The 13753-nt window shown below is 44.5% G+C and overlaps 1 protein-coding gene across 3 annotated transcripts in view; it reads left to right on the forward strand.

The window, feature by feature from the left end:
• Positions 1-1878: 1878 nt before the first annotated feature.
• The window catches only part of GNA13 (G protein subunit alpha 13), a 48389-nt gene continuing 36514 nt past the window's right edge, over positions 1879-13753 (forward strand). The window contains exons 1-2 of one of the 3 annotated variants that reach the window (XM_017497335.1): positions 1879-2449; positions 5089-5315. In XM_017497335.1, coding sequence (XP_017352824.1) covers positions 2167-2449; positions 5089-5315 — 510 coding nt within the window. In that variant the 5' untranslated portion in view covers positions 1879-2166. Of the gene's footprint in view, positions 2450-2556; positions 2976-3003; positions 3975-5088; positions 5316-13753 lie in introns of those variants that run through there. The other 2 variants (XM_017497336.2, XM_017497337.2) reach the window with 2 other exon arrangements.

The raw sequence follows: 13753 nt of genomic DNA on the forward strand, positions 1-13753 counted from the left end.
ATCGGAGGTGTGCCTTCCCTACCTGTATATTGTAGGTTGTCCACCCTATGGGCTTGCCAGAGCCACAGGAGACAATCCTACTACAGGCATTGTTTACTGCAGCCTATCTACTGAGTCTAGGCTTCTCTGTCATTAACCCAACTCCAGACAGTAACTGATAAGCACCAATTTTAAAATTTAAACCTGTTCGAGAGTTTCTCAGAATGCTGACCTCTTACCTCAACTCCCTGACACCTAGGATGTTTCTGAGCTACAGGAGCCCAAAGCTATGCTGCAGTGCCAAAACCAGGGACAGACCAAACTGGCTTTTTCTTTTCTTTTCTTTTTTTGAGATGGAGTTTCGCTCTTGTTACCCAGGCTGGAGTGCAATGGCGCAATCTCGGCTCACCGCAACCTCCGCCTCCTGGGTTCAGGCAATTCTCCTGCCTCAGCCTCCTGAGTAGCTGGGATTACAGGCACGCGCCACCATGCCCAGCTAATTTTTTGTAGTTTTAGTAGAGACGGGGTTTCACCGCGTTGACCAGGATGGTCTCGATCTCTTGACCTTGTGATCCACCCGCCTCGGCCTCCCAAAGTGCTGGGATTACAGGCGTTAGCCACCGCGCCCGGCCACAAACTGGCTTTTTCAACTTGAAACTAAATACTAAGAATGAAGAGGTTGGCTTTCAGGGGCGCGGGTTAAGCAGTTTCTCTGCCAACCCACAGCTGTCACTTGTGGCTTTGTCTCCTGGCCTTTCAGGTGTCCTGGCCTGAATCTGCTGCTAAGACAGAAAAAAAGTCCCCTGACGGGTCACATCCTCTGTAATCTGGCAGGAAACCTAAAATTTGCATGCTCCCATTCCTCGTGGTGTTTGTGTATCTGCTTCCTTGTTGGGAATAGTCTGCATCACAGTGTCCGGTGTAGGGGATTTTCACCATGACCTCACCCTCCTGCTGCCACTCACTGATTCCAGCCTGGCCAAGTGTCCCTGAAGCCACATCACAGCCCAGGTGGAAAGCACATGAGTGAGCCACTAACAGCCCCTGGTAGCAGGTCTCAGGTGAACATTAACTCCAGTTCCTTCCCCTGGGGGGTGGGGGGGGCCTGGCATGGGTCTGAAAATGCCAGAAAGAGCTGGAAGTGTGGGCGGATGATGTCTGGTTACTGTTCTGGGATTCAGAGAGCAGAAGGTCAAGGGAGTCACCTTATGAAAACACACCAGGCCAGGGAGCGGTGGCTCCGTCTGGAATCCCTACACTGCGGGAGGTGAGGCTGGAGGATCGCTTGAGCTCAGGAGTTCAAGACCACCCTGGGCAACATAGGGAGGGACCCCTGTATCTAAAAATAAATACAAAAAATTAGCAGGGCATGATGGCACACGCTTGTAATCCCTGTGATCCCAGCTACTCCGGAGGCTGAACCTGGGAGGTGGAGTGAGCCAAGATCGCGCCACTGCACTCCAGCCACGGTGACAGAGAGACTTCACCTCAAAAAAATAAAAAATAAAATGAAATAAAGAAAATGCACCAAAGACCTGCCAGGCTTATGCTGGCTGTTCTGTTCGAATAACTTTTGAGTCCGTGGCCTCGAAAAGTCCGGTGGGCGGTGGCAGCGGGCAGCAGGCGCATGCGGGAGAAAGGGCGGCTAAGTGGGAGCCCAAGGAGCCGCGTCGGGGACCTGGTCTCCGGCCTCAAGGCCCAGGGGAAGGAGCCCTTCTGCCCACAAGTGGGCGCAGACCACGAAAGGGAAACAGAAAGTTAGACTCCCCCGCCCGGCCCACGTGACCGCGGCTCCCCGGCCTTCTCAGCGCGCGCCCGGCCGCGGCCGCGAGTGCGGGCACCTGAGCGACACAGCGAGCGCGTGACTCGCCGCCCACGGCGGGAGGCGAGGGAGCGACCGCGGCGTGCGCGCGCGCCCCCGGCAAGCAGCGGGAGCGCGCACGCACCGGGGCCACCGCCCCTCCCGGGCCGGGTCCGCCCTCCTTCCCTCCCTCCCCCGCTCTCCTGGCCCGCCCTGCCCGGCCCGCCCTGCGAGTCAGTTCGCTGGTTCCCTCCCTCCCTGGGCGCGCTCGGGCCGCCGCAGCGCTCCCCGCCCTCGAGCCGCGGTGCCGGAGCCGCCCGCCGCCCGAGGAGGAGGTGGAGGGAGCCGGAGGGGCCCGCCGAGGCGGCGGCGGCGGCGGCGGCAAGATGGCGGACTTCCTGCCGTCGCGGTCCGTGCTGTCCGTGTGCTTCCCCGGCTGCCTGCTGACGAGCAGCGAGGCCGAGCAGCAACGCAAGTCCAAGGAGATCGACAAATGCCTGTCCCGGGAGAAGACCTACGTGAAGCGGCTGGTGAAGATCCTGCTGCTGGGCGCGGGCGAGAGCGGCAAGTCCACCTTCCTGAAGCAGATGCGGATCATCCACGGGCAGGACTTCGACCAGCGCGCGCGCGAGGAGTTCCGCCCCACCATCTACAGCAACGTGATCAAAGGTGCCGGGCCGGGAATGAGGGCCTCGGGCTTGGGGGTCGGGGGGCTGGGGCGGCGGCGGGCGCGGGGCCGGGCACCGCCCTCGTCCGCTCCGTCGCTGGCGGAGGACGGGGCCCGGCGGGCGTGCTGGCGGGAAGGGGGCGCGCCCCGGGCACCGGCCCTGCCTGCCCGGGGCGCCCCCGCCCCTCAGGCGAGATGATGCTCGGGGGCGCCCCGTTCTCCCTCTCGTCTCCCCGGTGGGCGTCACGGCCATTCCCTCACCCCCCACCGCGCCCCTGGTCTCGCTCCCTGCGTGAGGGAAGTGAGGCGAACTGGGTGCTTCGGGGTATGGGAAACCTCTCCTGTCCTTCCCGCTGCGGATGAGGGAGGAAGACCCTAGAGCAGCCCCAGCCCCTGCACCCCCATTCCCGGCTCGGGCGATGTGGGCCGAACCTCGCTATCCCGACTGAGTGACCCGAGTCACACGGGGTCGCATGCGCTCCCAACTCCCTGCTTCCTTGACCGCCTCCAAGTTCTGGAACCGTCGCAGTAAGGGAACTTTTTGCCTTCTTGTCAAGGGCGTAGGGCGACAGCCTCCTTTTGGGCAAGAGTATGAAACTTGCGAGTGTCAGGTTGACTGTATTGGAATCAGGAGAGAGTAGACCCATACGGTTAGTCTAAAAAAGTAGCATCTGTCCTTTTTCGCCCCAGTGTCACTGTCAGGTAGGATGTTTGCCTATAATCGCTGTGCAGCACGCTCCACTCTCCTTTTCGCTAAGTAGCTGGGGGCTGGCGGGAAGGGAGTGCCACTACTTCTGTTTAGATGAAATGTTGTAGTTGTAAGAAGACTAGCTTAAAAGTCATGTGGATCCTGTACAGATGGAGACAATGAATGAGTGTGGAGTTAGGTAGTTGGTGCAGCTCTTTATTGACAGTAGTTTTAATATTAAATTTTGTTTTTAAGTGGAAAAATAAACAAGTTATTTCTGGGCATTCAAAAGAATCGAAAAGATAGTTTTTATTTTGTCGTTTGAAAGATAACACTCATTTTTCTGTGTAAGTTCTATAGAAAAGGCATTTTGGCAAAATTCAGGTGCAGAGCCTGATATTTCACGTGCATCTGGATTTTATTTTATCTAGGGAGCAGTTTAGGAGCTTGCTACAGATTGCAGGTTTTTTTTTAAGTGGGATTTTTGTTCAGGAAGTACATAAGGACTTCTTCATGTCACTCCCACCCCGCCTCTCCCAGCGTTTGGGTAAAGGAAAACTGCCTGAAGAGGCAGGCATTGTGGAGTAATGACTAGAATCTCTAGGCCAGCGGCTCACGGACCACAGCCAGTTCTAGCCCTAGTGCCTCTGCAGTTAAACTATAAAGAACAATTGTATTTACCCTGCTATAATGTTTAGTACAAAACTAATTAAGGTCTCTTTCAAGGCTGCAGACTCTGCCTTAGTCCTTAATCGAAGGTACCTTTGTATCCTGATGCAGCTGAACTTAAGGAATTATGTTAATGAATAGCATCAACTTGTTAACTGATTATAAGCCAGGTAAACACCTCCTTCTTAATGTACACTGAGTTGTTAAGTGTGATCTACTTTGAGCATTGATTATGAGATGAAGTAAGTCATCAGGAATCTAGTGTTTTTGAGTTGACAAAGTTGACAATAAAACAGCTTTTTCAGGCTGGGCGTGGTGGTTCCCTCCTGCAGTCCTAGCACCGAGGCCAGAGTGGGAGGATGGCTTGAGCCCAGGAGTTCCAGACCAGCCTGGGCAACATAGCCAGACCTCATCCCTATTAAAAAACAAAAAACTAGCACTTTGGGAGGCCGAGGTGGGTGGATCACCTGAGGTCAGAAGTTCAAGACCAGCCTAGCCATCATGGTGAAACCCCATCTTAAAAAAAAAAGAAAAGAAAAAAAGAAAAACAAAAAACTAAAAAACACCAGTTTTTCAGTTATTCAAGCAGATGACTTCCTAGTAGCCAAGTGACTGTTCAGATGGATCAAAGGTAATGAAAATAATAGATCAGTGATAGAAAAAGCAAGCTTGAACTAACCTCTGTGAGCTGGAGTTTGATTTTGTATTATTTTGCAGTTGATCTTCCTTTTAGGGAAATTGAAGGCTGTCCTGTGAGTTAAACTGATTTGAAGCTTGGGCTGGTAGAAGTTTTTAAATTTTGAATGTTCCTAGAAGACTCAATGTTGGGTTAGGGTGCCGAAGGAGATAACAGAACATGGAGCTATAATACTTGGTTCTTAGTGTTTCATAAGTGAACATCTTTTAAGTTCATAAAATCTTGGTTGTATCTATTTTCTTCCATGCTTGGACAGTGGTCTATGCAGCCTAAGTTCTTTTTCCTTCTTGAGTTTGGTTCTTTTTCGACTACCTTTACCCCAGAAGTTATTTTATAAATTGGAACATGTTAAAAGTCCTTCAGAAAGAGCAATTGTGCTAATAGTATTTGCTTTCCAAGGCTCTAATTTTAAGACAGTGAGCGACTTGTTATTTTTTTAAGCTCTGAGAAGTTTTTGATGTTGGTCTCCATTTTTGGAGAAGGCATGTCTGGATTGATTCAGAAGTATAAGGAAATAATACTGGAATAAAAACTTATGATAATATCTAATGACTTCTTCCCATACATTTTCTTCTTTTTAAACAAAGGTATGAGGGTGCTGGTAGATGCTCGAGAAAAGCTTCATATTCCCTGGGGAGATAACACAAACCAACTCCACGGAGACAAGATGATGTCATTTGATACCCGGGCCCCCATGGCAGCCCAAGGAATGGTGGAAACAAGGGTTTTCTTACAATATCTTCCTGCTATAAGAGCATTATGGGCAGACAGTGGCATACAGAATGCCTATGACCGGCGTCGAGAATTTCAACTGGTAAGAGATTTGCTCTTTTAAAATGTGTGGTTTTATTTTAACAACATTTAGTAATACAGGTTGCACATCCCTAATCTGAAAATTCGAAATGCTCCCAAATCGAAAAGTATATGAGATGGAAGAACAGTCTGAGAGGCTAAGGGAAAACCTAATGTGTCCTAGTCTATAATAACTACTTGTAAAAATGGAGTATACAGTTACCTTCGGCCTACTTGTCTTAAGGTATATATGAAACATAAATGAATTTCTGGTTTAGACTTGGGTCTCCCTCCCAACATACCTCGTTATGTGTGTGCAAATATTTCAAAAATCTAAAAAAATTCAAAATTCAAAACACTTCTGGTCCCAGGCATTCGGATAAGGAATACTCAACCTGTATCTGATTTTAGCACACTTTTTTCACTAACTTGCGTAATATAATGTATCTATTCAAAATTGTAGCCTCAGAAATTTGATTTTTTTGGTTTTTGTTTTTGGGGAGATGAGATGGAGTCTCACTCTGTTGCCCAGGCTGGAGTGCAGTGGTGTGATCTCGGCTCGTTGCAGCCTCTGCCTCTTGGGTTCAAGTGAGGCAGTTTTTGCCATGTGGGCCAGGCTGGTTTCAAATTCCTGACCTCAGGTGATATGCCCACCTTGGCCTCCGAAGGTGCTGGCATTATAGTTGTGAGCCACCGCACCTGACTTGTAGCCTCAGAAATTTGGATTGCTATGTAGATGAGCTTTTTACTAAGCGAGATAAAAATAAGGTAAACTCCGTAGATTTGGATTGTATTTATTTACTATATTTAATTGGTCACTTTTCCTTTTTGAAAGTAAGGTCATAATGATTTCCCTAGGTACTTTTTTCTAATTTGGTTCTCTTTTTGAAAATATTTTCCTCCCAGTTATGGCATCTGTGTTCATCCTTCTAAAAAAAACAACCTTTTACTCTGGAGTAAGAGTTCAGTAACTGAACATAGTTGTTCAAATACGCTATTTAGACTTTAGAGACATTCATTTTGTGATACAGGTTAATTTAATATACAAAGATTAAAATTCTTAATGTATATTAAAAAAGCATAGTAATGTGCTTTTTGTATATTGGCATGTGTGTGTGTGTTTAAGGCAACTAGGCCCATTTTATTAAACGTTCCTCCTTAAAAAAAACAAAATAATCTTACTTTTTGTATCTTTGTTTCACATGGGAAGCCCCCAGAATTTATTTTACATTTATTTTTTTTTTCTCTTTTTCCTTTTTTTGAGATGGAGTCTCTCTCTGTCACCCAGGCTGGAGTGCATTGGCGCCATCTCAGCTCACTACAACCTCCTCCTGCTGGGTTCAAGCAGTTCTCCTGCCTCAGCCTCCTGAGTAGCTGGGACTACAAGCATGCGTGGCCACGCCCAGCTGGTTTTTGTAGTTTTAGTAGAGATGGAAGGTTTTGCCATGTTGGCCAGGCTGCTCTCAAACTCCTAACCCCAGCTGATCGGCCCTCCTCTCCCTCCCAAAGTGCTGGGATTACAGGCCTGAGCCACCCAGCTAGGAGTTTTCCCCCTTTTTTTCTTAAACAAGACTACTCATAAAATACTTAGTAGCTGGCCTGGCACGGTGGCTCACACCTGTAATCTCAGCACTTTGGTAGACCGAGGCAGGCCAATCATGAGGGCAAGAGATTGAGACCATCCTGGCCAACATGGTGAAACCACATCTCTACTAAAAATACAAAAATTAGCTGGGCATGGTGGCACGCACCTGTAGTTCCAGCTACTCAGGAGGCTGAGGTAGAAGAATCACTTGAACCCAAGAGGTAGAGGTTGCAGTGAGCCAAGATAGCGCCACTGTGCTCCAGCCTGGCTACAGAGCAAGACTCCCTCTCAAAAAACAAACAAACAAACAAACAAACAAACGAAAAACCCCACTTTGTAGATGTTACACAGCATTGAAGACAGGTTTGGAAAAAAAAGTATCCAATCTAGGTTAAAAATGCTGAAATAACAGTTGAAGCAGATTTTTAATCAAGTATTTTGTAATTTAGCTGTGAATGCTGTGATTGTATTGGATTTCATTTGCCAAAGACCAGAAAGATTCCAGCAGTGATAGAAATCTAGACTATGTGCAGTTTGGAGGTAGTTCAGATCTGAAGTGTTTTACTCTAATATGATTAAAATGAAATGACAGTTAAGAGTTAAACTGCTTAGGAAGTATTTGATGATATCACCAGCATTAATCCACATTAATGGGTGTGGTTACAAAATGATGTACAACCAGCAGTCCTTGCTGTTATTATTTGTACTTAGAAGCAGTCTTGCCTTTTAAAAGTTCTAGGAACGTGTTCATGATAGCTTTTTATAAAACTGACACCTTAATCTTTACTATGTCTGAATTATGGCTTCTGTTACTCAACTAGCATTTGATTATTTACTGTCTTGTATAGTTCTCTTCTATCATGTTTGTATTTTGTCTTTTCAAGTAATATGTTTTTTTCTGAAAGGCAGAGACTGTCTCATGTTATTGTTAAAATTGAGTAGCTGGCAGTATTACATGTTGAAAATTATGAATTTAACTTGACGGATGACCTCTATCCAATTGCCAGATTTCTGGTTAGTTTTTGTCCTTTGATCAGCGTTTGTTACTTTATTTTTGGTAGATTTGCTTGCATGAGTTCTTCCGTATACCCCTTCCCATTGCCCATCACCATGCCTCCTGTTTTTTGTTGTTGTTGTTTTTGAGATGGAGTTTCGCCAAAAACTGGAAACTGCCCAAGCTGGAGTGCAGTGGCGTGATCTTGGCTCACCAACAACCTCTGCCTCCTGGGTTCAAGCGATTCTCCTGCCTCAGCCTCCCGAGTTGCTTAGATTACAGGCATGTACCACCACGCCCAGCTAATTTTGTATTTTTAGTAGAGGCAGGGCTTCTCCATGTGGATCAGGCTGGTCTTAAACTCCCAACCTCAGGTGATCCGCCTGCCTCAGCCTCCCAAAATGCTGGGATAATGGGTGTGAGCCACCGTGCCTGGCCGTCTACCTCCTGTCTTTAAGTGCTGCTTATTCTCCTTTCTTCATTTTCTCAGTAAACCACACACTTTCAACTCAGTTTTCTCAGGCTCTATTCATCCTTCCAGGTCAGAGAAGAAACATTTATCTGTAATAAACATTCATCTATAATAAGCATTCCGTGCATATGGATTAAATGAATAAACAAAGAACTGTATACCTGAAAGTTGCATATTTGCCCTAAGTCCATTTAATTAAAGTTGGGTTTCATGGACAGCTTTTTAATTTTGAAATTCACATCTAACCATCTCACATTGGGACTGTCATGTCATCATCATTGAGAAAGCATGCCTAAGTCCATCTTTGTGATTAAGAACAGATAGGAACTCAGGATGAGGACCTGCTTGTTGCTCACTTGAGCCAGCTGATGCTTAAGGAGCAAAGAAGTCCTCAAAGGTGAGGAGAGATAAGTTCCAGAAATAACTTTTTTCCATGATGAAAACTAGAGACAAGAAAAGAGGAACAGAGCAAGATCTAATTTTAAACTTCTGGAGGACAGAGATTCTTTTTTCCCAAGTCTGTGCAAGAGACAAGGTCTCACTCTGTTGCCCAGGCTGGAGTGTACTGTTGTGATTGTAGCTCACTGTAGCCTCAACTCCTATGCTCAAGTGATTCTCCAGCCTCAGTCTCCCCAAGTAGCTAGGACTACAGTTGTGTGCCACCATACCCAGCTAATTTTTTAAAAAAAATTTTGTAGAAATGGGATCTTACTATGTTGCCACTTGCTGGTCTTAGCCTTCTGATCTCAAACAGTCCTCCTGCCTCTCAAACAATTCCCAAAGTGTTGGGATTACAGGCATGAGCCACTGTACCTGGCTTCAGGATTGTTAATAGCACTTGGCACATATAGATGCTCCATTATTATGTTGACTGAATGACTCTTAAATTCTTGGATGTGCTGTGGTGCTTGGCATAGTGTCAGGCACTGAGAAAGCACTTGGCTTACTTAAAATTTTCCTCAGACTCATCATCAGTTCCATCGACTTCATCTCCAAGCAGCAGCTCTCCAAGTTCTGATGTTTCTACCTCTGTAATGTCTCTTGCATTCATTCCCTCCTTTCCTCTGTGTTACTGTCTTGGTAACTCTTGGTTGGACTCAAAGGCAGTCTTGTTCAAACATAGCTTGGGTTTGCTCAGAAAGCTTTGGTGGCTCGCCAGTGCCTCCAATACAGAGTTCAACCTGGTCAAAGCAGGCAGATCGGGAGGTCAGGAGTTCGAGACCAGTCTGGCCAACATGGTGAAACCCTGTCTCTCCTAAAGATACAAAAAAATTAGACGTGGTGTTGTGTGCCTGTAATCCTAGCTACATGGGAGGTTGAGGCAGGAGAATCGCTTGGACTAAGGAGTCGGGGGTTGCAGTGAGCTGAGATCATGCCATTGCACTCCAGCCTGGGCGACAGGGTGAGACTCTGTCTCCAAAAAAGAAAGAAAAGAAAAGGAAAACATCGGAGGAAATTGAAGGGTTTAGCAGATAAAATATTTAAAATTAAAATTAGCCTTTTCGTTTCAACTAATGATTTGATTATTAAACTTATTAATGCAAATTAAAATAAACCATTTTTAGGGGTCTACATGACTTAACATTTTGCTTAAGATGAACAGCTGCCCTTTAATCAATTTTGAGGACAAGGGATAGGGTGTTGATAACACAGCTTAGGTTTTTAGCCGGCTACTCATTTGTTAGTAATAACTTTGGGTGTAAACATGAATGTTTTTCTTTCTAAGTTCCCAAAGGCAAACATTTCCTTTTCTGGTTAGTTCCATTATGGGTCAGCTAAACAGCTTACTGTGGAAAAGAAAAATCTAAGATTCACATTCCTTTCTAGTTATTAAAATTAGCACATTGAGGATAATATATTGTAAGAAGTGGCCTCTTTTAGTACTGAATTAAATATCTAAAATACTTTACTTTGGCTGTACATTCAATATAGCCTGCCACTGCACTTACCAGTTACCCTGTCTTTAGAAAACCTCATGTGACAATAGCTAGATATTTTGCTAACTCAGATGAATAAAAAGATGAGAGTCAGAGGTTGACTGGATGATACAATTGGAGATATGGATGAAAACGAACAAAATGGCTAGGAGTCATTTCTAACTAATTTTTTTTTTTATATTTACTTATTAAGAAGTATAAGCAACACTGGTTATGTAGGACAGGACAGTGTGTGTGACAGTGGGAGGAACATCCCACAGCTTCCTACTTTCTGTAAACAATTTAACATTGTCAGCATTAATACAACTTCCTGTAATGGCCAGTCTGTCTTTGCAATTCCTGAAACCAAAACGGTTATTGCTAATTATGGTACCTTCAGTTGGACTTAATTCTTTTCTTTTTGTGCCTGATGTTACTCTTCTTGAAGCTGATAAGGAATTTATTCTTTAAGACAGAGATTCACACCCTCATTCTGTGTAACAAAGTAACCATTTAGCTCCACCATTGGCCTGTAAAAAGCTGAGGTCCCTAAGTAATACTAGAAACTTCAGTTTCCGCTAAACATTTTCTTGTTTGTACTGCAGCATGTACTTGAAATGTAATCCAATCAAGAGTAGAAATATAATGCAATCAAGAGTTGTTTGAAGTTCCTGTAGTCCCAGCTACTGGGGAGACAGGAGGATTGCTTGAGCTCAAGAGTTCAAGTCCAACTTGAACTTTCAAAAAAAAGTATATATATATCAGTCATTTATTTATTCATTAGCATTAATTTGGATTTGCTTTAAATAGTAAACAATTGCTACTTTCAGTTATAAAATATTTTGTTTCTATTGGATGATTGGTCCATTTTCTCTATAAGTATAATCAAGCAAGGACCTTGAGTTTCTGAAAACCTATTGAGTGTCTTTTGATTCTAGGGTTAGGGTAAAATATTTCATTCCATATAAAATAAAGATTATATATAACATTAGCAGCAGAGTCTCACTCTGTTACACAGGCTGGAGTGCAGTGGTGTGATCATAGCTCAGTGTAACCTTAGAACTCCTGGGCTCAAGTGATCCTCCCGCCTCAGCCTCCTAAAGTACTGGGGTTGCTATAGTGAGCTACCTCACCCAGCCAGAGATAGTAGAGATTTTAAAGTTGAGTTTAGTTTCTTTTTGATGAAATTGATCAGATGTCAGAGTGGTTACATTTTATCCAAATCTTGTAAACCCAGAAATTTATTTACTTTAAAAACAAAAGGGTATTTTGATATACACTTACAGGTTTTTTTCTTTTTAATTAATTTCTTTTTTAAAATTTCTGTCAGTTCTTTTAAGTTTACACTTACAATTTTCATACAACTTTGTGAGGTTTGGCATGTACCCATAGGTGGTATCACTTGATGTATTCTATTATGTTGAAATTTTCATGTTTGTATTTTTTTTGGGTGAAAACTTGACTGGCTGTGGGATGTCTCTCTGGTGCTGAAGCGGAATTGGAAAATACCATGCTGCTTTTTTTTTTTTTTTTAGGCAGAGCTTTGCTCTTGTTGCCCAGGCTGGAGTGCAATGGTAGAATCTGGGCTCACAAGCGATTCTCCTGCCTCAGCCTGCCGAGTAGCTGGGATTACAGGCATGTGCTGCCATATCCGGCTAATTTTTTAATTTTTAATAGAGACAGGCTTTCTTCATATTGGTCAGGCTGGTCTCAAACTCTTGACCTCGGATGATCTGCCTGCCTCGGCCTCCCAAAGTGCTGAGATTACAGGCTTGAGCCACAGTGCTCAGCAGTGTGCTGCCTTCTGTATTACCTTTTATTGCTAAACAAAGCTCGTGGTATAATAATTTATGATTCTCTGAAAATGTTTATTAAACAACTAAGAGATGGAACAAGCAAATAGGTTTTGTTACAAAGCACAGACTTTCATTTCAGAACTGTTTACCTAGAGTTTTCCTCGGGCCTAACCCAGGAAAAAGGTTTGTGAGCTTACATTTTTCAAAAAAAAAGCATAATGGCCAAAGCACTCCCTGGATTGAATGTTCCCTGCTCATCTTTCACAGATACGCAGCAGCTAACCAAGTTGGGGTATCCAGTCCTAATTAGCCCAAAACAGGTGCCAGATTCTTTCTTCAGAAAATTCAGGCTGTGAGGACTGCTTGAGGCCAAGAGTTCCAGAACAGCCTGGCCAACATAGCAAGACCCTGTCTCTACAAAAAAAATTTTGAAAATTAGCCAGATACAGTGGCACATGCTTGCAGTCTCAGCTGCTTGGGAGGCTGAGAGAAGGAGGTTGCTTGAGCCCAGGAGTTCAAGGTTGCAGTGAGCTATGATTGCACCGCCGCATTCCAGCCTGGTCGCCAGCAGAGTGAGATCCTGTCTCAAAAATAAATTTAAAATTCGTAGAACTGATGATTATAATAATTGTTTTTAATACCTTGTGTTTTATAACAACATTTGCTTTGCACTTTTCAAAGCCCTGTCACATACATGATCATAGAATCCTATGTTTAAAATGCAGAGACAGTCCTGAAGTGCTTTGTCCCCCCAAAAAAGAGCGAAACAAGATACACTTATCCCCATTTCACAGATTAAAAAATGGAGACTCAGAAAGGTTCCTTGAGATGCTTCAATTCACAGACTTAGTAAATAACAATAGAATAGAAGAATAGCCACCACAACCTCAAATCTGCTGACTCCTAGTCCGCAGCTGTGGTCACCAAACCATTTTACAAGCACTTAAACATGGCATCTGTGGAGCATTCTTCTTCTCTTTCATTCCCAACAACTTCTGACCACCATCTATACACAGAAATAATTAACACTCCCCTATTAAGCTCTAGCACGTTATTTTAAGTGCATGTAAGGTTTTGTTAAGAATGATGTTTCCAACCATTTTAGCATAATCACTATTCAACTTGGTAAAGGTTCACTTTTAATCTTTGCCTCCTTGTAAACTAACTGTAATAGTGATTGTCAACTGCTGTTTCATCAGTGGACACAGGTTTGTTTTTTTTTTTATTTTCCTTTTTGGTGACAGGGTCTTGCTCTGTTGCCCAGGCTGGAGTGCAGTGTCTCGATCTTGGCTGACTGCATCTTCTGCTTCCCGTGTTCAAGCCCTGACCCAGCCTCTAAAGTAGCTGGGACTACAGCGTGCACCACCATGCCCAGCTAAGTTTTGTGTTTTTACTAGAGATGGGATTTCATCATGTTGGCCAGGCTGGTCTTGAACTTCTGACCTCAGGTGATCTGCATGTCTCAGCCTCCCAAAGTGCTGAGATTACAGGCGTGAGTCACCATGCCTGGCTGAACACAGTTTTTAATGTATTCTGAAAAACGGAAGCCTAATGGCAACCAGTTAGCTGAAAGAGATTGCAGACATTTTTCTAGGAAAGTGTCATTTGGAAATTAGTGCCTATCTTGTATGTAATTGGTCAGATTTGCTTTTGTTTTAGAGAAGGGGACACCAGAACGCTTTTTTTTTTTTTTTTTT

The sequence above is a fragment of the Cebus imitator genome, unplaced genomic scaffold (assembly GCF_001604975.1).
Source record: "Cebus imitator isolate Cc_AM_T3 unplaced genomic scaffold, Cebus_imitator-1.0 Scaffold229, whole genome shotgun sequence".
Taxonomy (NCBI): domain Eukaryota; kingdom Metazoa; phylum Chordata; class Mammalia; order Primates; family Cebidae; genus Cebus; species Cebus imitator.